The sequence below is a fragment of the Malaclemys terrapin genome, chromosome 4 (assembly GCF_027887155.1).
Source record: "Malaclemys terrapin pileata isolate rMalTer1 chromosome 4, rMalTer1.hap1, whole genome shotgun sequence".
NCBI classification, from domain to species: Eukaryota; Metazoa; Chordata; order Testudines; family Emydidae; genus Malaclemys; species Malaclemys terrapin.
The window spans coordinates 89,630,607-89,656,422 of record NC_071508.1 but is presented as its reverse complement, the minus strand read 5'-3'; the positions used below and the strand labels follow the sequence as shown (position 1 = coordinate 89,656,422).

The window sequence follows — 25,816 nt, the reverse complement described above, 5'->3', positions numbered from 1 at the left end:
AGACAGGCAACACCAGCAAGGTCCAATACAAGCTCTTTATTGAAGAGTGCACACAACAATAGAGAGCGGCCCGTCTCCAGAGAGAACCAGCCACGATTACAATAACTAGTGAGATTATATAGACAGTTCCGTCGCGTCATAGTTAAAGCAACCCAATCCCCCCTTTACTAGTCAAAAGCTTCTAATATTCATGCATATCTATCTTCTTTGACAGTACAAACAGTTCATGATGCCTCAGCAGCTTCTTATCAGCTTTTTCGTCATGCACCGGAGGATGGGAGAAAAAAAGGGAGTTGGATACAGATAAAGAACAGAAACAGGGAGTGGAGACTGCAAGTCTCCATATGTCCAAACAAACCGTTCCTAGTACATTTGGTACAAGAATATGGCCCCCCCTTTATCTCATTCTTTGAAGCCCAAGCAAGCATGTCCTCATGTTTCACAGAGAGACAGGAATGGCCCAGCAACTACAGTTAGCCTAACTTTGGCTAAGCTGGCCAAACAACCTGTTCTATACTCCATTTTCCTTGGACCTAACATTCTGGAATTTCTCCATGTATAGACAAGGCCTAAGTAAGTTAATGTTTGTAAAGCACTTGGAGATAGTTGTAGGAAAGGTGCTATAACAGTGCAAAATACAGTATTATTGTTCCTATTGATTGTTCTAATTCATGCTGGATGCAGTAGCTTTGCAGACAGAATTCAAGATGAGACTCTTTATTTCTGAGTCTGATCTCTTGTTCTTGACTGCAGTGAATTAAGCACGCTTTTACTTTATGAGCAAGAAACTGAGAGTAAGAAGAGTGTCATTTGCAAACATTTGGATAAAACTGTTGGATTGAGAAAAAATAGGTAGTTCAGGATCAGTGAATATCTGTTGCTATGTTGTTGATTAAAGCCACAGGTTTTAAAGATGTATCTATGATTTTATCAGTGACTTGATTGTACACCTGGGATTTTTAACAAGGATGCAGAAAATACACAAATCCTTCAAGGCAAATGAAATATTAGCTGTAGCTACTAAAGCATTGTTACCTAATTTGACATCCAGAATTCATCCCATTTTTGTACGATTATAACTCCGATTCTCTCTTCTCCACTCATGTGTTGCAACATTTACCTTCAGGTGAAAAGGCAGAAAAATATATTGTCTGTCCTCCTGGACTCCTGAAAGGGCACTTGCAAAGGTGGAAAACCAATGGGCTTATGTCCTGTGGTTTTTTTTTTTTTCTGACTTTTTTACATGAGAAATTGAGGTGTTATCAATCCTGGAAGTCTCTCTGAACTCTGATAATTGGGGAACTTGTGAAATTTTATCACAAGAGTCAAGAGATTGAAAGCTGAACAACTAAGGGAAGGGAATTTTAGTCACTATTTAAAACTTTTTGTTTAATATTTTAACTCCAATGTCAAACATTTTGGAAAAAGAATGTCTCTGTTAAAGATTCAGCACCTATGCCCCTTCAAGTAAGGCGTTAGAGGTGACAGTGCACATTCTCTGAGCCCTTTCATCCCTACAGTAGGTCCCTGGCAGTACCAAAGATGACCAGACTTGATACTTCTAAGGTAAAAAATAAGCAGATTTAAAAAAACAAAACCCAAAGCTTCTATTTTATTTTGTGTGGGTTCTTATACCCTACTCGTCACCATCGTATTTGAGCGCTTTGCAGTAGTGCGTTAAGCGATGTGACTAACAGCTGTCATGTGTGTGTTCTCTCCCCAATAGAAAGTTGGGTGGCTTTTTAATAAATATGTGTTGCGATGTATTTATCTTAGAGAAGGCACTTAGAGAGGTGAGTAGTGAGGTTAGTGATGGTCGTTAGTTCCTTGAGAAGTTCATTCCACACTTTCACACCTGTCCCCAACACACTTCCCCACACAACAAGCTTTACTTTTGTTGAAGAGAGTTCAATTGTGCCAGGAGAGTATAATTGTCAACCACTGTTTTCATCCTGGAGCTTTAGGCAAACTTTTGATGTGATTGTGGTAGCCTGTGTTGCTGAGGAGACACTCTGCAGCGTTTTGTACTAGTTGGAGTTTCCTAAATGTTGAAGGTTTTGTGCCTAGGTATATAACGTTGTAGTATAGCTGAGAGGTGTCAAAGATATGAATAAATAAAGCCAGATCTCCATCTGTTGGGATGGAGCAGAGTCTCATAGCCAATTGGAGATGATAGAAGGCATTACTTGTGGATGCTGCTGTGTGAGAGCTTTAGCATCAGTGAGGAATCGAAGTGTAGTCCTAAGCTATGGAGTGAATTGGCCAGTTGCGGGTGTGTACTTTCAACCAACAGAAGCTGCACTACAGCTACAAACTCTCCAAAATGCTTCCCTTTACCCATTAGCATCACTTCTGTCTTTCAGATTCAGCCAGCTGCTCTTTATCCATGAGCTGATATCACTTATATTATGGGCCATCTTGACGATAGCAGTGTGGTCAGGTGTAGAGAATAAGTATAGCTGTGTGTCATCTATATACTGCTGACACTAAGGTCTGTTCACCTAATGGCTGCATGCAGATGTTGAAAAGGACTGGAGAGAGAATTGATCCTTGTGAGGGTTCTAATGGTGGAAGTGGTTTCCATTCACTGCTTTTTGGGGTGTCTGTCCATCAGAGTGGATAAAAATCAATGATTATTTTTAATAAAAATATCAGTTTTTTTTATTTAAATCAGATTTTTTTGGTAAAATGCTTTTTGGGGAAAAAACCTATTTAAAGATAGTTTTCATTAAGATACATTATAGCTCAAAGATATCTCATCATGGAGTAGGGATTATAAATTCTAATTCTATAGTATGAGCCAATATATTCATGTAATGTTTAAGAAAAGTTTTGTAAATGAGTTCCAATAGTTCATGGATTAGAGACCCAGTCTTATGGGTTCCACAGGCTTCTGTGTAGATTTCGGTTAATCTTTCTATCTACCCAATGGGACTCAGTGCTCAGTCTAGAAGATACTATCAGAGATGCTTAGTTTTGCAGTTCTCAAATTGTGGATTTGTGTCTCCAGAGATAACATGCTTGTTAACAGCAAAATATGTTTTTAAATAAATAAATAATATTTAGAGGTGAGAAATAACAGACCTCAATCCTATTGTCCCTCTGCAAATTTGTGTACGCAGAGTCAATCCCTTACGTCTCTCTAAAAGTGCAAAGTTTCAAAAAGCTAAATGAATAGAAGATTGTTGGTGGGGGGAATAGATCTGAACAAGGAGAAGAAGTCTGGAGATAAATGTGAGACAGGAGGGACAGGCAGTAGAAACAAAAGTGAAACTGTTTGAGCAGCATGTTCCAGAAGTTTTGAGGTCTTTCTGAGTGTAGCCTTCATGGATTTGAGATCTACCATACCATTCTCTCACTAGAAGGGAAAACCTATAATGGCAGCAGGACCTAAAAGAGACCCAGTTTGGGAATATTTTAATGTAGTTCCTCTACCTGTGTAGAATTTGTATTAAGGTTATAACAACCAACAAGAATGCACTTTTATGTAGAAATCCATGATTAAATCGAGTCTTCCTGACTAAATCATGATTTAAATCAAATCCACCCTGCTCTCCAGGAAGGACTGTCATCATTTTAGTGCATTCCCCAGGACTTCTGTCACCTCTCTCAACTTGCATACCTTCTTTACGCTGAAGCTAAAATGGGCAAAAAAACCTTGGAGGCGGAGGGGAGGGAGAATCTCATGCAGCTCTTTATGCTGCTTTTGCCACTGCTCAAGTAAAAGGAATACTTTGACTGCTATGTAGCTTTATTTTTTCCAATGTCTGATCTTTTTATTTTGTTTGAATTGGGGGATATTGACAGCAGTTCTGAAAGTTCCATTTATGCACGTGATTCTATAGGAATTTTAAAAAGTACTCTTTATAGTTTAAAGGGTGATTTGTGATGTTTGTTATTTGACTCTTGGATCCAAATAGCCTGAATGCTAATGAAACGCATTTTCAATTTGTCTGCAATTTCAGAGTCAAATGGAAGAGCTGTCTTCCTTGGCCACAGAAAGTCGTCATAGCAACCAAACCATCTGGTTTGGCCATTACCCCACTTCAACAATCATCTCCCCATCCTCGGGAGTACGAATGGTAATGAGGTAAGATCTCTCTTCTCTTTCTGCATATTTTAGGGTTACCATATTTTGAGTGTCCAAAAAGAGGACACTCCATGGGGCCCCAGCCCCGCCCCAACTCCACCCCTTCCCCAAAGTCCCTGCCCCAACTCCGCCCCCTCCCCTGCTTCCCGCAAACATTTGATGTAAGGGGGGGATGGGGGGAGGAGGTGCGGCCCAGTCTGGCCCCCCCGGCGTCTCCAGCCTGGGTCGGCTCGGGCCCTGGGATGCCGGCCCCAGGCCAGCCCCCAGCCGAGCACCCCCGGCCCAGCACCGCCGGTTCCTGGCCCCGGCCCCCGGCTCAGGGCCCCCGGCCCAGCACCGCCGGCCCCGCATGTCCTGATTTTCCCGGACATGTCCGGCTTTTTGGGATTTCCCCCCGGACGGGGATTTGAAGCCCAAAAAGCCGGACATGTCCGGGAAAATCCGGACGTATGGTAACCCTAGCATATTTCCAGCATTACCCCACTTCAACAATCAGCTATCCTAAGGTGGCATTTTCTTCCCAGTAAAATAATAATCATATTGTTTTTGACTAGCTCTGCCACAGCCTATTTGTGTGGGCACCTCCATACATTGGGTGGACTGATGCCAGTCCTGCATAGTCGGCACCCTCAGGGCACTCTGGAACTGGAGCTGGGAGACTGGATGGAAAATAGGAAGTAAGTAAGTAAACCCCCAGTGAAAAAGCAAATGTTATACACAGACACTACCCGGTGAAGTGGTGACCCTTTCTTTTTATTCTTTGTGGTGAGGTCAGCAAACATGATGTCCCTGTTGCATTAGCTCCTACCATTAATGATTATGAAAAATACCTTCATATGTAATACTGGGAATTTTCCACCTATGCTAACAGTTTGAAATAATTATAATAAATTATGTCAAAGAAACATTTTTCTTCACTGTATTCCCCTTATTTTATATATTTAGAAACGGAATACAGGAAATCTAAATAGTGTATATCTGTTTGTTCATCAACAAATTGCTACATGAGATGTAATTAAAACATCAGTATTAGTATTTTAAAATGTCATTGCTTTGCATCAGCTCTATTCTGTTCACATGCTTCAAAAACAAAAATAGTGTAACTGATAAATATAGCATCAATAGACTGAAATGTGGTAGATGTTGCAAGGAATCCATGTGAACTAGTGGGTTGGCATGCTATCCTTTTAATCTCTGGAGGCTGAGAGTCAAATCTGGATTAAAATCCCAAATAAAAACTATGTTAAGACAGTGTTACAATTCAAACTAAATATAAGTAATTGAGGGTAAAACATATTACAAGGTGTAACAGGATTCCCACTCACTGCTAGTGCGCCTGTTCATGTCCAGATCTGGGAAAGTTAGCTCTCACAGCATGGGGTGCCCCCTTCTGTTTTCTCTACAGTACTTACTTTTCTGGTAACTTGGCCCTCCAGCCAGGTCCCCATTCAGTCCACCCCTTCCAGGGTTACAAAGTCCAACAGGACCACTGTCCAAATGCCTTTTCTGGATGTGTTCAGTCCCTGCTTGGGGCTCTTTGCCACTATACCAGTGGCCAGCAGGGGAATCTGGGTCCACCTACTACACCGGGTTCTCGCCCAGGGACTCCTATACACAACAATCCAGGTCTGCTCAATCCCCATCCCTGTTGGTGTTTCCGTGGGGTCCTTCCTTCCTACCCAGCTTTTCTCATTTCCCTTGCCTGGTTCTGGGTTTACCACGGGAGTCTACTCTACTTCCTGTGGCTACTTCACCCCCTCCTAACCTCTTGCTAGACTCCTTACTCCAGGACAGGATTTCAGGGTTTACTCTCCCCCTGGACTTTCTTCTTGTCCTTGATGACCTCACTCATCCCAGGGAGTGACTGGAGACCCTTCCCCTGCAGCCCCCTTATGCTTTCAGCCACCTGGCTTTATAGTCTTGTCTCAGTCCTTCTCCAGCTGGGTTTCACTCTTAAATTAACCCTGGCCCTCCCTCTCGCTTGTGACGCCAGCTAACTTAATTGGCCTTAGGGTTAATGAGGGTCCACATCAGGGATGGTGTGGGATGCACACCCTGTCATGCAGGGATGTTGTAATTATTCCAACACCCAATCATTATAAAACTGAGACAATTCAGAGATCAGGTTAATTTTAAATGAAATCTGAATATGTTGAGGTGTGGAAATGCACAGTTATGGTACCCAAGCAACCTTAACTTTGTCAAGTAGTGACACCATGCAATAACAATATAATTAAAGCTTGTTATATTTTTGGTCTCAGATTAGATTTAAACTAACTTTTAAAAACACATTGAATTTTCTCTTTTTTGTTCTTACCCTCATTGTTTTGTTACAAGGAAAGGTGGCCTCTTTCAAAATGGCCACCACCTCCCATTGTTCCCAGTGAGAGTGAAGCCAGCAGCCATCCTCATAAGCAGCCTTGACCATTTCAGAAGGGCAAGTTATGACCTCAGTCCCATTGCGAGCAACAGGAGATGGCAATTGTTTTGAAAGGGGGGCGGTTTTACATAGAATTTTCTGTAGTAGAACATAATTTGTCAGATCCTGCTAAAGAGGAAACTTTCAATTATGAAGAATGGGAGATCGTGGAGGGTGGAGAAATGAACATTAATCATGTGGGGTTTTTTTAAGTCTTCACGGGTAGCCTATGCACAAAATTTCAGTGAGTTTTAACTATAACAGAAGTGTGAAGCATCCACCTTAGTCTATTATTAAGATAATTTTTAAGACAGAAACTATGTGATCTGGGATGTAAATATCTCAAAAGGACCCATTTTAATTGTTAATTCCTAAACTAGCCCATTTGATTTGTAAATTATCAGAAAATTCATTCTGTGCTCAAAAAATAAATGCTGTGATTCTAGGGAGGATAAGTGTGGTTGTACAGCGCCTAGCACAATGGGGTCCTTGTCCATGACTAGAGCTCTAAGTACTATGGTAATACAAATAATTAATAATAATAATGCTTCATATATAACAAAATAGTTGAATGCCTGCATACAAAACTCAACTCAGTCTTAACTATGGGACTGCACATGGCGCTTCCATAATAAGTAAAATGAATTTGAAAGTCTCTTCTAAAACTGTATCACCTGCTACTCATTTTACTTACACACACACACAAAATTTGGAAAATAAATGCGTCAGTCTTCTTTAAAAGCTTTGGGGCAATTTGTGAATTCTCTGCCCTTACAGTAGCCCACATTAACAAAATTGTCTTGTTTTAACCTCTTATCATCAGGTACCGGATCCTTGCATTTGATCATGACCTCCTTAGCTTTGCAGATCTGAACTTTGAGGAGTGGCCAGCTGTTCTCATCACCAACCCCAAATCGTTACTTTATAGCAGTTCTACTCATGAACCATTAGTGAAAATTCTTCACTCCACCCACATCAGGTATCCTGGGATCTCTTGAAACTTTCAACAAGTTCTTTTACAGTTGGGTATTTCTCTGTGACTAAATCAATGTAGATGTGTTTATATGGGTATGTCTACACTGCAAAAAACCAACCAACCAACCCATTGCAAGCCTCAGAGTTCAGGTCACTTGACTTGGGCTCATGCTACAAGGCTAGAAATAGCGGTGTGGATGTTCCCTTTCAGGTTCTGAAACCTGGTGGAGGGAGGGAAGTCTCAGAGTCTGGGCTCCAGCCTGAGCAGGAACGTCTACACTGCTATTTTTAGCCCTGTAATGCAAGCCCCATGAGCCTGAGTCAGTTGACCTGGGCTCTGAGATTTGCTGCCATGGGTGGTATTATTATTATTATTATTATTATTATTATTTTGCAGTGTAGATATATCTTAAGTTAACATATGTTCATTCCTCTCCAAATCCAATTCTCTAGAAGGTTATTGTATGATAAAAGCAGGCTATATGGAGCCACATTACATTTGCTTTACTCATACAAGTGTTTCCACTGAAGCTGATGGGACTATTTGTGTGATCAAAGCAGGCAGAACTAGACCCATAATCAGTCCTTGATAATAGTTGTTAATCTCTCAGTATGCCACTGCATCTACCAATTTCAGTTTTTATGTTTGCTTATATTCATCTAAGTGTTTGTGTGTTTATGCCTCTGCTTTCATCAGTTTTTTTTAGCCTGCATCTGCCTATTTTCAATATTTTTATATAATAAAAAAATCCTCCACCTCTGTCTATTTCCATATTTTGTATTTTTAAACCTCTACTACTTATTTCTATTTTTATTTACCTTTAAGTTGTTAATATGGCTGGATTTATAAGAATACTGAATAATACAGTTTGTTTCCTGATTACTCCCATTCTCCTGGGCATGCCCTTTCCAACTCCCTCCACAGACAGACAATTCTCTTAAAACATCCGTAGTTATAAAATGATGATGTAACTGGGGCTCCCGAGGGGAGTAAGTACCTTCATAAACTGTTCCCTGAGAGTGTGTGCTCACCCCATATGGGAGGGGGATGTGGCTCAGTATCTACTTTAGAAATTAAAAGGAGGGCAGTGATGAGACCTTCTCGTGGGGATCCGGTACACCCTGTTGCTGCTTCCTCTTGGGAATGCAAAAAAAAAAAAAAAAAGGCAGGGGGGAAATAAATGGTTTAATCTCTAATTGCCAGTTACTACACACATACACACACAGATGGTTCTCGGGGTACTCAGGACTGAGAGTCACCTTGTTATCATCCCCTGCCTCTCACATGAGGGAGACTTGCTTGTGTTTAACGTGGTGTTAACTCTCTGACACCACCAGTCTGTTAGCCACCCAAGCACTCTCGTCTGGGGTATGCCAGCCCTTATTCTGCCTTGCAGGTTAACAATAGGTGTACCCCAGTCCTCGAGCTCCTTTGAAGCGTTCCTCCCTTATCTACTGAACGCTCATAGGAATACCAGGTCTGCTGTCCCCGAGGGAACAGTGTACACACCAGGTTGTATGAATCAACTCCGGATCAGCACCTTGCTAAATATCACAGCACTGAGATATAGCTATAGTGAAAACAAGGATAAGTTTATTACCAAAGATTCAAGAGGTATTGAGTAAGGATAATGGAAACCAAAGGTTACATATAAAACAAAATTATAACATGCTTTCTAGAGACTAAATTTAACAAGCTAACCTCCTGTCTAAAGAAGTTTACCTCACCTGCCAAGTTCTCTGCATCATTTCAACCAAGGTTGGCTGAGATCCTGTTTTCATAAATGTAATCAATACTTACTTACTTAGGTGCAAGATAAAAAGGTGTCTTCTACTTATATTTCCTGTTCTCAGAGTCAGAATAACCATCCATGGATTATTTTTCCTATGTGCTGCTTCCCTGTTGATTTCACATCTCCCTTTTGACTTTATCTGTAAATAGACATTCATTGTTTTAGTTTACAATGCTTAATTTACATCTCAACAGAGAGAGAAGTGAATAAACAACTCTTTCCTGACAGAAAACCTGTTTGTCAACTCTGCCTTAATACAGACTTTAAAACCTAGTATCTTTGCATAGTATTTGTACATACATTTCACAATGATATTAATGTCCAGTGAGACCCTGGCTTTCATTTGCCACCTCACATGACATTCTTTGGTGAACAAGAATGTACGTACCAGAATCAGGACATTCCTGTAACCCCCTTGCCAGGTGGCATTAAGGGTTTCTTGGGGCATGCTCATGCGCATGCATGCACACACAGAGATGGGAATGTTTATAACTTTATATTATGCAAGAATATAGGAAAATTAACCTTGAAATGGCAGAAGAACATATTACAGTTTAATAAAGCAAGAGAATTTGATTGAGGGAATAAAATCATTTAGTAATTTAAGAAAGAAACTCTAAATACAACTAATGAACTGTTGGATGAATTGGGGAAGTTACCAGATCCATAAAAATGAGTCTGCAGTGAAGGCAGGGGGCTGGACTTGATGACCTTTCAAGGTCCCTTCCAGTTCTAGGAGATAGGATAGGATAATGTTTCAAGTCTTATTACGCATCTGAATCCCAAGAATCAACAACAGATATAAAATAACTTGCAAAAGGTAAACTTACAAAGGAAAAGAAATAAGAACTATGAAAAGGTCTTATACCTGCTGAAGTTTCCAAAGCTGTATTTTATCTTAATTTAGTGAAAGCACTTGAAACAGATAGATTTACAGAATTTTACAAGTGCTTACTTGCCAAAATCACTACAGTCTTATGAAAACTTTCAGCTAGATCATTAAGGAAGAAATCTCTTCTCAACAGTTAACTTTGTCTACAATCTGTATTTTAAAAACAAAATAGAGATCCAGTGAGATGTGCATCTTGAGGAACAATCTCCATGTTGAATCAGGATTCTGACATTTGCATGAAAATTATAGTCTTAACACTTGAGGAAGTATTAACTTACTTAAGCAGGCTTTGTAGCGGAAAGGAATTGTAGTCAGTATTCGTAGGCTAAATAAAACTGAGCACTCAGTCAACAAGAAGAGCTATCTGAAGTTTAGACTCCAGGACCTTTGATAGAGTGGAGTGGGGTTTCCTCTTAAAAGCACTGAAATATTTGAATTTGGCTCTTTATTTAAATCATGTATGGGTAGAATTAGAACAGACAGAAATGTGTTGCCCTCTTCGGTAGGAAGGAGTGCCCAGGCAAAGCTATCCATTCCTGCCCCCTCCAATTAGCTGATCCTGTTAGATTAGAACCTTTCATCCAACTAATTCAGTTTCATCCCAACAATACCTCGTATATTAACTGGTGGAAAACACGGCTATATTTCACCATATGTGCATGATAGCCTGCTTCATTTGAGGGAGCCCTACTCAACTTTGCCTATTGTATTATCAGAAGTGAAAGAACTTGGAAAGATTTTAGGGTACAAAATTACCATGGGGGGAAAAAGCAAACTGTGACACTTTAATTGAAATGGCAACAGTACTGAAGGGAAAACCATTAAAATTGCCTTCTCTTGTTTACTTGGGTGTGAATGTTTCTCATAAAATTGAGCTATATAAACCAAATTATTCTACTCCTGTTGGGGAAAAAAAAATAAAAAGAACTTTAAAAAAGGACTGACAAATGTCAGCAAAATCTCTATGCATGTGTTTGCACATGCCTGTCTGCCCATGTCTGCCAATTGTGGTATGAAATATTTGACATAAATGGATCCCCTTTGCTTTTATGTGGTCTTGCTAAGTCTGTTCCAGTTAGGGTCCTGAGGATACTATAATTTTATCAATTCTACAGTCCAGTTTTGCACCATCTGACCTTGGCAAAGGTAGATTGTAGACAGAGTTGAATACTATTTTAAAAAAAAAAAAGCCTCCTTTTCACAGCCTCTCTCCTTAGGGGTGCCAATATAGAGAGTCAGAAATCCAGGCTGAGAATTGCACTTGAATCTCTTGCATGGCATTGTGCTACCAGTAAGTCACCAATACAGACTTTGATTAAATTTTCATTTCAATAAAAAGATATTTGAGAAGATCATGGGAATTGATGTCATATATAGATTCAGCAGAACTACATATACCATGTGTATTAACGTTTTTGTTAAGATTTTCTTTTCTCTAGTCAGAAAAACTCCTCCTAGACTGTTCCCACTTTTTTGGGAGAGGGCTGCCATTCCTTTTCACTCTTGGCTCCTATTAAGTTGATGAGGATGATTAGGGGTATAGCTAGGGAGGGTGTCCCACCTCTTATGTAAATTATAGCCAGGATCTAATATCTCAAGGATTACCCACAATAACTCCAGCTCTTCCCTTTTTAAATTCTTTGAACTTTTAGATATTAGGAAGTATAACCTAATGACTTGTCTCCAAGGGGTAATAACAAACCTTCTTGCAAATCTCATGATGAACCTGTTTGTTTTTACTTCTTAGAATTTTGATCTTCTCTCCTTCTTTCATCACCTCTGTGAAGGTCAGTATTGATGGAGTTCATTTGGGGGATGCTCATCATGTGTCTGGTCCTCTCTACGTACTGAAGTGGAACCCTCAAAACTATAGTGAAGGGTTACATCACATAGATGTAACTGTCCAGGTGAGCTGTCTACTGGCATTCATTACTTTAACCTATAATGCCTAGGCCAGCAGTTCTCAGCCTGTGGGCCACATGCATCCCAATTAGCACACAGCTGCGGCCCAGCTCAGCTGTGTGCTAAAGGCTGTGGGTTCCTAGCTCCCCACAGCAGTCTCCTGGGTCCGGGCTGCCCACTGCCCCCAGCTCTGTGCAGCGGGGTCCGGGTTGTCGGATGCCGCTCAGCCCCACATGTTGGACTCTGGGCTGCTGGCTGCTGCCCGGCCCTCTACAGCGAGGTCCGGGGTCCTGGCTGCTGCCTGGCCTTGCATGGCGGAGTCCAGGGTCCTGGGAGCTGGCTGCCGCCTAGCCCCACGTGGCAGGGTCCTGGGTTGGGTCCGGGGTTGGGGTTCCTGCCCCATGCCTGGCTCTCTGCTTCTGTCCCCACTCTGTGTTGGGGTCTCTGGGTGGAGGGCGCTAGCCATAGGGGTTTGTGGGGGCGGAGGGGAGGAGGAGTTAGGTGGTGGGCACTGTGGTTCTCAACCTGCGGCCCAGGTAACACTTTGTGGGCCGCATTTGCAGCCCACAGTGATACATTGGTTGAGAACCACTGTCCTAGACTATCAACATACTGCATCATGTAAGTAGGGATGAGTTTAGTTTAAATAAATATTCATACATTCCAGTTTTGTCTGCCAGGCAGTAGAAATGGAAATCAGATTTATTCAGTGAAAAAGTCTGAATGCCTAATATTGAGACTTTATTTAAGGGTATGTACAAAAGGATTTACACTTCAAACTGAAAATGTATTAATGTCAGATACAAGGGGAGATCAGATCATTGGTAAACAAGGTTTTTCAAATAACAAGTAAGTGCTATTTTAAGATTGCCTCAAAAGAGGGGCACTCTGACTTGGACCAGAAATACACCTCTACCCCCCATATAACGCGACCCGATATAATACAAATTCAGATATAACGCAGTAAAGCAGTGCTCCGGGGGGGGCGGGGCTGTGCACTCCGGTGGATCAAAGCAAGTTCAATATAACGCTGTTTCACCTATAACACGGTCAGATTTTTTGGCTCCCGAGTTCAGCGTTATATCGAGGTAGAGATGTATGTTAATGTGATGTTTCTTCAAGCAAATTTTTAGACAGTTAAGAAAGAGGCAGTTCCTTGCCTACTAAGGGCAAGGATCCAAATCTGGAGGGCCTTGGAGATGAAGTTTTAGTAAATTGTTTGTTTGGAATTGATCTAAAAATTTGTCAAAGGCTAACACCTAACATGTTTTTTATATCACAGAACACCAAATCGTTATTGACATTATGTTGTTTGAATATAACATTGTGAGGAACAGTTCTCCTTTTGGCAGCTGTAGTTTAGTACTGGGCCTTTAAGAAGCTCTAATAGAAACTGAGCAAACTCTTCCATCTTTGTATACGTTTATGCATAGAAATCAATGGTATTGAGAAAGTCAGTTTCTGTCTCACCATGACCATGCATAGCCTAGCCAGACAGCATTTCTGTAGGGCAAAAAAATCTCTTCTTTAAGGGAGTCATACTTCAGATTCTGAAATTTTAATGGGTTTGGATAAGTGTACTCATCTATATATGTAACTTTCTCTCTTTGTAACACAGCAAGATAAGGACAGTAAGGATTTTCTGTAGTCAACTTGCTGTACTGTTAATGTTGGGCATCCTAGCTTGTTCTTAACCTTTTATTTTTTCTTCCTAAAGAAAGCATTAACATTTCAGAACTGATTCTTCTCAAATTAAGCGGGAAAATCACCATTGTTACAGGGGTCATTTCCACTGTACCCCCTTGTGGTCTATAGAGCACTACTCTGTCACAGGACCTCCAACAGTTGGTTGCCATCTCTCATAACGTCCACTGCAATGGTGCTTTAGCCCTTCAACTAAGACAAACACACTTGAGCCTCACCCTTTCCACAATACTTGCATCCAAAAATAAAGAAATGCTACAAACTCAAAACCACCTGATGAGTCGTCAGCAGGACCTCACCCTTCTACGCAGGACTTGTCTTCAGGCACTCTGTCCTTTTGGTCAGTCTCCTTGGGCCTTGTCTCATCAACCAGGAGATTCGCCCAGGCAGCAAGCTGCCTCGGACTCTTGGCTGAAACCAAGCTTCCCTCAGCGTGGGACAAGCCAAACTCTATTCTTCCTGGCCAGTTGTGAACTGAGCTGGGCCTTCTCCTTTTAACTCCCAACTCCACAGCTGATATCTGCTGCAAGTGTAGTTCTGTGGGGCCAAGTGGGTCAACAAGCCTTCATTTACCCTCCTCCTTGCCAGTGTGGGACCTGTGTGCCCAATCACACACATGCAGCAGCACAAAAACGAGATAACATGTAAGTAGGGTTGAGTGGGACTGGCTATCTACCAGTAGTTCAGTGTGCGAATATATGCATTTACCACCATTTTAATAGGATGGGGCTGAATAAAAATGAACTTCCAGTCCTCTCCAGTCATACATCACTAACACATCCACTAACTGAATACTCTGAAAAGCTAATATCCCAGTGGAGGAGCAGAGGGGTCAGGTTTTAACTCTGATTATTTAGCTGGAGAAAATGTGAATACTCATTCATTTTTTCTAATTTGTCTAATATTTAATATTCACAAGTTTATGGGACTGTTCAAAGTTTAAATCCTTGTGATCACACTTGTATTATAAAACATACTACATACTCCTGACAATTTGATAAATATCCTATTTATTATGTCCTGGGAGACAGGTTCTCAGTGCTACAAATGTACAAACAAAACTCATGGAATTATGTTGAATAAATATACTAGCAGTACTGGGAAGAAAATGCATTACCATACTCTGGTTTATAGTTGAGAGTGCAGCAATTACAGTTTAGTTAAAGAAAATATCAAAAATGGAACACAACATGGCTCCCAGACTTGTTTCAGAGGTGAGGGTCTTCAGGGTTGAGTGTGCAAAAAAAACACAACTGATGGCTGAAGGTAGCCCCCCTTCCACAAGTTGCTGAGTCTCTAAAGGGTCCCTTTCCAATGCAACAGTTCCTGATTATAAACTCATGGCCAAACATTTACTTGCAACATAAAACTACATTGTCATAATTCACCTAAAAAGAATATACCTGTGCAATAATATGTATTTAGTACAGCAATCTGTGTGCATACTAATCAGATCTTTCCAAAGAAGTTAGCAATCCTAGCCAGGAGCCTTAACCTGAAATTTTGAATTATTCTGGAAAGTGGTTTGAAAGACACTTGTTTGGCACAATTTACATCTGATTACTTCTCTGTTTTATTCCCAACCAGGATGCCATTGGGAAGAGCAGCACTCAAGGTCATACATTTGCTGTGAATGAAAACCTCTCTCTTAGATTTGGCTTCTTGTCATCTCTCATTCTCCTTACAGACCACTACATCCTGGTGGGTGCTTTCAGCCAAAATAGCTGTCATACGTGCTTTCCTTCTCTAGAGATTTTCGGAGACATTTTTCTACCTCACGTTGAGAATAAATTATTTAATGTTTGAGTTGGTCAGATATTACAGTGATGCGGCCATATAAGAACCTTCACAGAGCTTTTCAGACTTCAGTTCCCACATTGCACCAATCAGAGATGAACATGCACTGCTTAGACATGCAAAAAAAACTCACATTTGCATCCACAGCTGTCCATTTTGCACACATGCATGTTTTGTGCATGAATTAGGTATGTATTTTGTACGAGCAGTTATACAAAAATGAAGCCACCAAGTGCATAAAAGTGAAGGCCAAACTAAATTTAAAGAAGAGTAGTGAAAATAGATTACTACAGAGGTGCACTAACAGGATTATAGGAAGAACTTGTACATCATCTGCTCATGTTGTGCTTGGCTTTAGCAAAGCTAAAGACCAAACATGAAATCCTGGGCCCATTAAAGTGGAAAATCCCATTGATTTCAACAGGTACAGGATTTCACCCTTACAAAGGACCAGAACTGGAATAAACAGGAGGATGGAATCTTATAATTAATGTGTATTAATAGAATTGTATGAAGGAAGCTTTATGTTGCACCTGTGACTTTCTCAAAACTCTGATATTAGTTCTCTAAATTTGTAACTCTGATGTTCACCATAGTCACTTAAAAGAAAACTGTAGTTTTAATCAGCACAGCAATCTGAAAATGTATATGGTGATAAGTGTCTTCTTATGTGAAGTATATTTTAATGTAATTTTGATTTTTGTGTTTATTGATGAAAGCAAGGCATGTGTGTGATACCAATAACTTGGAAACCCAATGAAACTGACTGCAAAATTCCTCTTCCATTTTGCTTTGATGCAGAAACTTAATTACTGGTAGTTCTTACAACAGCTGTACTAATTTGCAAATTATTATAAATGTATTACCACAGTCAGTGTTGTTTTACTATGAAAGTATTTCTGATAGAAACCAGAACTAACCTGAATTTACTGACTTTTCTCAAGTTCCCCTGTTTCTGAAGTCTCATTGTTACTTTTAAATGTGATGGCACCAGGAATCTCAAAATACCTGTTTTAATTAAACCATTTATTTTTCTCACTTTCACACAGCTGTACTAAGAAGATAGCTACTGTTTAAAGTTTTGATTTATTGGAATAATTGTGCTTGTTTTCAGGCTCAAGTACTGTTTGGGCTGACTGTTCTTGCTCAGATCACCTTGCTTCTTATTTTCAGGTACCTTAGAAAGCCAACACTTAAAGGTAAGAGCCAGTGTTTTGTCTGTATTTTTTAAGAGGATTTTGATTTTTTTCCCACCCTCTATTCACTATTTTATCCTGTGCCATCAAGACAGCAAAAAAAAAAAAAAACCCTAATAATAATTATACTACTGTTCACTGTGCAAGCTTTGCATGTAGCGCCTCTCAGCTTGATTCAGTCCCTTGAAGCTGCCATTTTGTTTCCAAGAGGGCTCGGAGAACCTCTGATATGTCAAATAAAATATGGTCTAGTCAAGGGATTCTCAAACTTCATTGCACCACGACCCCCTTCTGACAATAAAAATTACTACAGGACCCCAGGAGAGGGGACCGAAGCCTGAACCCACTCAAGCCCCAACACCCTTGGGGTGGGAGGAGGAGGAGGAGCAAAGCCGAAGCCAAAAGGCTGCAGCCCCAGGCCAACGGCCTTTAACTTAAGCCCCACCGCCCAGGGCTTGGGCTTCGGTCCCAGGCAGTGGGTCTCAGGCTTTGGCTTTAGCCCCGGACCCCAGCAAGTTCAGCCCTGGCGACCCCATTAGGTGACAAATCTTGAGGAACTCTCCCAGATTGGGGTGTCAATAGAGGAGGTTTTAGAACAGGGGTGGGTAAACTTTTTGGCCCAAGGGCCACATCTGGCTATAGAAATTGTATGGCAGGCCATGAATGCTCACAAAATTGGGGTTGGGGTTTGGGAGGGGGTGAGGGCTCTGGCTGGGGGGATGGGGCTCTGTGGTGGGGCCAGAAACGAGGAGTTCAGGGTGCAGGAGGGGGCTCCGGGCTAGGGCAGGGCAGGTAAGGTGTGTGTGTGCGGGGGAGGGCTCCGGCTGGAGGTGCAGGCTCTGGGGTGAGGCTGGGGGATTTGGGGTGTAGGAGGGGGCTCCAGGCTGGGACCGAGGGGTTCAGAGGGCAGGAGGGGGATCAGGGTTGGGACAAGGGGTTGGGGCTGGGGGGGGGAGTGGCTCAGGGGTGCAGGCTCTGGGCGGCACTTACCTCAAGCGGCTCCTGGAAGCAGCGGCATGTCCCCCCTCTAGCTCCTACGCGGAGGCGCGGCCAGGGGGCTTTGCGTGCTGCCCCGTCCGCAGGTGCCGCCCCCACAGCTCCCATTGGCTGCGGTTCCTGGCCAATGGGAGCTGCAGGGACGGCAATTGGGATGGGGGCAGCGTGCAGAGCAGAGCCAGACGACTGCCCCTACGCATAGGAGCTGGAGGGGGGACATGCTGCTGCTTCTGGGAACCGTGTGGTGCGGCCCCCGACCCTGCTGTCTGGCTGGCATATCAGAGTGGGGCAAGCCCCAGATCCACTCCCCAGCGGGAGCTCAAGGGTGGGATTAAAATGTCTGGCTGGCCAGATCCAGCCCGCGGACCGTAGTTTGCCCACCCGTTTTAGAACAAAGTGATAAATGAACAGTAATAAGTCCAGGACCAAATGGTATTCACCCAAGAGTTCTGAAGGAACTCGTATGTGAAATTGCGGAACTATTACCTGGTATATAATCTGTCACTTAAATCAGCCTCTGCACAGATGACTGGAGGATAGCTAATGTAATGCCGATTTTTTTTAAATAGGCTTTAGAGGCGATTCTGGCAATTACAGGCCAGTGAATCTAACTTCAGGACCAGGCAAATTGGTTGAAACTACAGAAAGAACAGAATTATCAGACACACAGATAAACACAATACATTGGGGGAAGAGTCAATATGGCTTTTATAAAGGGAAATCATGCCTCACCAATCTATTAGAATTCTTTGAGGGGGTCAACAAGCATATGAACAAAGGTGATCCAATTGATATAACGTTCTTGGACTTTCAGAAAGCCTTTGACAAGGTCCCTCATCACAGGCTCCTAAGCAAACTAAGCAGTAATGGGATAAGAGGGAAAGTCCTCTCATGGATCAGTAACTGGTTAAAAGATAGGAAACAAAGGCTACAAATGAATGGTCCATTTTCATAGTGGAGAGTGGTAAATAGCAGGGTCCTGCAAGGATCTGTACTGGGGCGTGTGCTGTTCAACATATTCATAAATGACCTGGAAAAGTGTGTTAACAGAGAGATGGCAAAATTTGCAGATGATACAAAATTACTCAAGATAGTTAAGTCCAAAACAGACTGTGAAAAGTTACAAAGGGATTTCAGAAAATCGGGTGACGACGTAACAAAATGGCAGATGAAATTCAGTGTTGATATGTGAAAAGTAATGCACATTAGAAAAAATAATCCCAACTATACATACAAAATTATGGGATCTAAATTAGCTGTTATCACTCAAGAAAGAGATCTTGGAGTCATCATGGATAGTTCTCTGAAAATACCTGCTTAATGTGCAGGGGCAGTCAAAAAAGCTAACAATGTTAGGAATCTTTAGGAAAAGGATAGATAATAGAACAGAAAATATCATAATGCCACTATATAAATCCATGGTATGCCCACACTTTGGATACTACATGCAGTTTGGGCTGCCCCATCTAAAAAAAAGAAAAAATTACTGGAATTGGAAAAGGTACAGAAAAGGGAAACAAAAATTATTTGGGGTATGTAACAGCTTCCATACAAGGAGATTTAAAAGGGTGGGACTGTTCAGCTTGGAAAAGAGGTGACTGAACGGGGGGGATATGATAGAGGTCTGTAAAATCATGGATTGTATGGAGAAAGTGATTAGGGAAGTGTTATTTACACCTTCACATAACACAAAAACTAGGGGTTACCTGTTGATATTAATAGGCGGCAGGTTTAAAACGAAGAAAAAGAAGTATTTCTTCACACAATGTATAGTTTACCTGTGGAGCTAATTGCCAGGGTATATTGTGAAGGCCAAAAATATAACTGGATTAAAAAAAGAATTAGATAAATTAATGAAGAATAGGTCCACCAATAGTTATTAGCCAGGATGGGGACAACAACCACGTGCTCTTGGTGTCCCTACACCTCCAACTGTCAGAAGCTGAGACTGGATGACAAGAGATGGATCACTCATAATTGCCTGTTCTGTTCATTCCATCTGAAGCATCTGGCACTGACCACTGTCAGAAGACAGGATACTGGGCTAGCTGGACCATTGGTCCAACCCACTATGATCATTCTTATGTTCTTAGAGAAGCTGCCTGTTTATTCTCTTGTGTTGGTGCTCAAAACTTACTCAATATTCTGTTAATTTATTTTTCTTATTTTATATATTCTGTTTAAACAATGTGTAGATTTGTTTTAAACAGACACTTTTTATATGTATCCTTTATGCTCTGAATTAATAATTTTTCTCAACTGCTTCCTTCATTCAGGACCCCCAGGATTAGTAATGCTGACCTCCTTTTCACTTCACGTCTTGAGCAAAACAAACACCTTCTATTACTCTGTTCTGATACTGAGTTTGTATACAGCTCTGGGTATGTAGCTTAGAATACTAGAGGATGTAAATTGTAATTTTTAAAATGTGCAGAGGTGTTCAGAGGTTTCTCAATAAAAATTTAGATTATATATAAAATAAAGTTAGGTGGGTTACAAAGTTGTGTTGTGACTTTAAAAATTCTTGTACAATATATTCCAAACTTAGAATGTCATGACTTTGCAGTCTAAAATTATTCTGTGAACATTTAAAACAAATTCACTTTGTTTAACTCAGGGCTCACTTATTCTTTTAAATAATAAATGGCTTGGCAAAGTGTGAGCATATGGCATGTCTATTTCACAGTATAGCTTACAAAGGCACCTCAGCTTTGACCTCGAAACACCCTGCTTACTTAGTCTGGTCTTTCCCTAAGAACATAGTACCAAATTATATGGTGACTTTTGTAACACAGATAAACATCCACTAAAACTGAGTGTGCCAAGCTCACTTTCATTTGTAACCCAAGCCAGATTTAAATCAAGATGTGAAAGACTAGTGCATAAACACACTGTAACCCTGGTGAAAGATCTGTGTTTCAGAAGGATAGTTTCTATGGATACACCATTTCTACCTGCAGCAAAATTTTCTCTGTGGTATCAGAATTGTTAGAGATTCGTTTTATATAAAAATATTTTCATTGCAAGGTGTCAGATGGCATCAGTTGATGATGCACTATGCTTTGTTAGTTTCACCCAGGAATGTTTATCAGGCTCAATACATGGTGTTTATTCTAAAGTGATTCACTAGACAAACAAGTAGTTTTCCTAATACTAGCTTATGCTTTGGGCTGGTGGAGTAAGTCATCTCTTATTGTATTTACTATTGCTATTGAATTTATTTCCTCCCCTACAGGACCTTGGTTTATTGGCGAGGTGATAGATGGCCAGATGGGCATCTGTTTTTCCTTTGGGGTAATTGTTGGTGGACATTTCCTGCAAGGCAGCTTGACATTTGTGGTTGGAATTTTACAGGTGAGAATTTAGATATGAACATTGGCAAGCTGCTTTAGACTGTGAGATTTGTTCAAGATCTTTGAATTTTAGAAATAGTGGAGGAGGAGGATTGTGGCAAATGGGAGAAGTGACGTTACGGTGGTCAAGACTCTGATCTTTCAAACTGAGACCATAGTTTAAGTGGAATTTGGTAGGTTAAATGGAGCACATTTAGTAGTTTCTGTTCTTTGTCTGTATAGCCAATTCAACATAGGTGTTTTATAGGGCATATCTTTATTGACAGTGTGATATCTGTCAGGAAATCTGTTGTCCTGGAGTCAAAGAGTTAAAAATGTGAGCTAACCCTGGAGCTTTCTGCCTGACAAATATGGAGGCCATTTGAGATACTGCAGGAGAGGTGGCATTATAACCTGGATGTCAGATTAAGGATAGATAGAAGGCTTTTTAACACAGGCCATAGAACTTCCCCAAAATAATTCCTAGAGCATATCTTTTAGGAAAACATCCTTAATGTGTTGGTGCTGTTATTTCCTCTATTTTGCCAACAAGGTTCATTGTTTCCTAGTTGGTTTGTTTAGCTAATTATATCAGTGCTGCTCCTCCTTTCCTGATTATTAGAAAAAAAAAATTTCTATGCTTCAGGTGTGAGGTAGGATTTCTTTCATTAGAGTTAAGTATTTTCCTTCCTCCCTTCCCCTTTACAGTATCAGAGTCCTAGAAATTGTCACACCAGATCCCCAATTTTGCCCACCTGCCCTTGCCCTCAAGTATTTGCCGAAGGGGGACTCTTAAAACTCCAGCATCTCTTTTTCAATGTGTGTCAGTGCTGAAACTCATGCATGACACAGAATACAGCTAGCCATTAGAATTTCTAGAAGGGCATTTGAAAGCTCACCTTTCCCTCCTCTGACAACATAACTTCTTAGGGACTAAAAACACTATAGAAAAGATCTGCTTGGCAGCATAGTATGCAAATGAATGGGTTTCCCTCTACAAAACTCAACAGAACATCTACCCAAGTGTTTTTCCAGAAACTCAACTTTATTTGCTTTCTTTTTAATTTTTAAATTCTTTTCTTTTTTTTTTTTTTTTTTTCAGTCTTTGGCCATTGGTTAATTTACAATCCTTTTTTCTTCCCTTCAGCTTCCTCTTCCTTGCCCTCTTTCATCCACAGAAGAAAAAAGAATCCTTCAACAGGCTTCTGGTTCCATTTGGAAGACCAGTGGACCTGTTGCTCTGTTTCAAAGTGTAGTTGGACAACAGGAATCATAGACAACAGATTAAAATTTTCAGATGAAATGTGCATGGGGGTATGCACACTTCTGGGTTCTAGGGAGAGTGGATGTGATGCAGAATGCAGTTTTAACTGGTATCTAGTAGAGTAGCTGCCACTGCCTTAGTGTTAGTTAGCTGTATTATAGAGGTGATATTTCAACACACGTAACACATCCAAATAATTCATGCCAGATAAAGTGGAGGAAGGAACAAGGTTTAGAACTGGCAAGAAAAAACTCCAAATGTTAAACATTCATTGAGGAGTTCTATCAATTTTTGCCCACTCCCTTGTGAAGTTTTGACTTATTGATACCTCTTCTCTGCCTTAGGGAGGGAGCAGAAAGGAAAAGCAATGCTGCATCTCTCTCTCAACCTTTTCTTTCTTTTCCTTCCCTCTGTTTAATTTTCCTTTGACTCTTCTGTACACCAGTTGGAAGCAAAGGATTTTCCACTTCCTCTTGCTGCAATGCATCACACCCGAACCATGCTCCAGCCAAGGAGGACTGAGTGGTTAAGATTTTTTGCAAACCCTTCAAATTGGTCAGTAGGTTTCACTGTTAAATAGAGAAACTCATACTTTCACCAGTCTGAGTTTAATGCCTTCCCAATATTCCCTGTCACGAACAGTCTCTGTGGAAGAATCTAACTCCAGGAATTATACCCTCTGGAACGCTATTGCTGGCTACTAGACCAGTCCATGGGATAGTTATTGTGCCCTCCTGTATCTTCCCGCGGTCTGACTTGCTCAGTATAACATTCCTGACACATTTAAATTCTCATTTCTCTCTGCTTGTCTTTCCAGGTGATATTTTTTAACTTGCCTTTGATGGCTTACCTGTGCTGGTGCCTGTTGCTACGATGCCAGGGGCATAGCTTCTGCTCTCATGTCCGTCATGTCAGGCACTTCCTGGCTGTGACAATCCACCTAACCATGCTGCTCCTGCTGGCCTGGCAAATCTATTCCTGTTACTTCCTGCAATGGACCTATGGAACTCTGGCTTTCTTCCTCTCCCCAATGAAGACCTGGTTGGTGGTGCTGACTCTAGTTCTGATCCATAAATCCTGGACACTGAGCTCTTCTGAGCTGAGAACTTACATAGTGGAAATGAAAAACTGTCAGAGCTCTTGATGCCTGATGAAGGTATTCAAAGTTCTTTTGAGTTAAGCTGTGAACTGCACGTTTGTATGGCTGCATTTCAGTATAGCCCAAGCAATTAAATGGTAAAATCTGAAGCTGTCCCTGAATTGCTTCAGAACTTTGTGGTAATGGGGTTTTCTGTGGTACAGAATGGACCTGTGTGTTTGACAGATGGAATTATTTCCTGATTACTGAATGAAAAAAATGTTGTAATTGATTAAATTCCTAATTTTATAACATTGGAAAAAATTCAGGAGTGGATCTTTATAATGCGTTATTGGAACTGTGCTGCTATTTATTTATTTCAGTGTTTACACATGGGCCTACAAAACCACTCAGTGTGATTGGATGTCGTTAAAGACAGTACTGACCATAACAAAGGTCTGCAATCGTGGCCTTCACACTAGGTGTCACTGTGGTTTGTGCTAAAAACACTTATTAATGTGTATAATGCTGTAATGTATATCAGCAACTCAAAATCTAATTGTAATGTGTGTGTCTAAGTCCTGCTCTATTCTTCTTCAGACAGTGTTAAAGAGAGGCAGTGTGCTCTGTCTTTGCCTTTTCTCTCCCAACAGTGACCCACACCTGCCTAATGAAAGAGCAGTGTTGATTGGTGTTAAAGGTAGGCTCTGTGATGGTCAGAGTGGGGAATCATAGCAGAGAACAACGGAGGTAGGATTCTTCAGGGATGAAAGATCTAAGTGGAGCAGTGTGGCCAATGACTAGGCACAGGAGTGGGAGTCAGGAAACTGGTTATGTGACATGCTGTGTGATCCAGGGTAAGTCGTTGAACTTTACTGTTCAGTTTCTCCAGCTGGTGGATATAATATACTTTGAGATTTATGGATAAAAACCATGAAGTGTTTCATATTTATAGACTATCCCTTCCTTCCTCCATCCCTCCCGGAATCAGAAAGAGGAATAGTGTAGGTACAGGATTAGACTTGGGAAGTCCCTAATGCTAATCTCAGCTCTGACTCTTTGGATATGTGTCTACACTTCCACCTGGAGATGTCATTCCCAGCTCAAGGAAAAAGAAGAACCGGAGTACTTGTGGCACCTTTCGCTTATGCTCTAATAAATTTGTTAGTCTCTAAGGTGCCACAAGTACTCCTGTTCTTCTTTTTGCAGACTAACACGGCTGCTACTCTGAAACCAGCTCAAGGAGCCATTCTAGTGCTCTCTCTTATTGAGCTAGCGCACTTAAAAATAGAACGTAGCTGCAGTGGTGTGAGCAGTGGCAGGGGCTACCCTCTCTGGTTTTAAGCATGCGAGCTCTCATTGAGCTAGCACGGTGTGTCTCAACAAGCTTAGAATGATATCCTCAGCTCGAAGTGTAGACAGACCCTTTGTTTATGTCTTTGGACAGCCACTGTGCTTCTTCAAGTCACTTTTCCCTATCTTTAAAGTAGAGAGAATACTTACATGGGGCTGTTGTGAGATGCAAAATTTAAGTAACTTGAACATGCTAACTAGTAAGAGCACGGATCTCATCTACACAGGTGGTGTGAGGTTTTTTGCTTGTGTTCACTAAAGAATCTCCTAATTCAAACCAAAAAAAAGGAGTAAATGAAGTAGAATGTATAGAAAAATAATTAATAGAATTTGGGGGAAAACACTTTTTAAAAAAACATGGAATGGTTATTTCTAAAACTTGACACTTTTCTGTCTGTTAATGTTTTTCTCAATGATTGGCACTACCGAGGGGAGGGAGAAGGTAATATAAAGAAATCTGAGGAATCAGTTGTACATGTGGAACGTGGTGTTTTGCACACAGTTTACAGCATACTTTCCACAGCTTACCACAGCTCACCAGTGCTGCTATGTAAATCAGCCACCAAAATTAAGAAAGTTTACAGGTCCAGAAACAAAACCTACCTACCATGAGGAATAATGAAAATCTAATGATCTTTTTACTCATTGTGCAAAGCCGCACAACTAATACTTTTATCAGATTAGGGAGAACAGGAAGTGGTGGTATGACATTTCTGCTCTATATCCTGTGGCAAGACCCTGCTCTGAGTTGACCTTGCTTTTATTTTCATTACAACTCAATAAAACCTTTATGGATTCAATATTCCAGTGTCTGGTTCACTTTTCAGCTCCTGAGGGTTGGTTGGTTGGAAGTGCCACTCCAGCAGGGGTGCTGCTGAGTGATAAAGAATTATGTACTCCGAGGTGAATTCCATAGCTCTGATATCCCAAGTTCAAGACACCCAGATAAGAATCAGATGCTGAGAAAAGCAGCTGACAGGGTGAATTAAATACCTACATGAGTAGCGATATAAGGAATTTTGAGG

The 25,816-nt window shown here is 41.1% G+C and overlaps 1 protein-coding gene and 1 long non-coding RNA gene across 7 annotated transcripts in view; one reads left to right on the top strand and one right to left on the bottom strand.

Moving 5' to 3' along the window:
• Positions 1-25,591, top strand: part of TMEM62 (transmembrane protein 62) — a 44,406-nt gene extending 18,815 nt beyond the window's left edge. For 2 of the 6 annotated variants that reach the window (XM_054027316.1, XM_054027322.1), the window contains 9 exons: positions 3,966-4,090; positions 4,645-4,767; positions 7,333-7,488; positions 11,917-12,076; positions 15,363-15,476; positions 16,687-16,771; positions 20,041-20,145; positions 21,000-21,118; positions 23,178-25,591. In XM_054027316.1, the coding sequence (XP_053883291.1) occupies positions 3,966-4,090; positions 4,645-4,767; positions 7,333-7,488; positions 11,917-12,076; positions 15,363-15,476; positions 16,687-16,771; positions 20,041-20,145; positions 21,000-21,118; positions 23,178-23,504 (1,314 nt within the window). In that variant the 3' untranslated portion in view covers positions 23,505-25,591. Of the gene's footprint in view, positions 1-223; positions 4,091-4,644; positions 4,768-7,332; positions 7,489-11,916; positions 12,077-15,362; positions 15,477-16,686; positions 16,772-20,040; positions 20,146-20,999; positions 21,119-23,177 lie in introns of all 6 variants that reach the window. The other 4 variants (XM_054027317.1, XM_054027320.1, XM_054027319.1 and 1 more) reach the window with 4 other exon arrangements.
• LOC128836758 (uncharacterized) lies at positions 17-9,492 on the bottom strand. The gene is made up of 2 exons (XR_008444836.1): positions 9,290-9,492; positions 17-252 (listed from the first exon to the last, which is right to left on the bottom strand). It is a non-coding gene; the product is annotated as an uncharacterized LOC128836758 (long non-coding RNA).
• Positions 25,592-25,816: the final 225 nt, after the last annotated feature.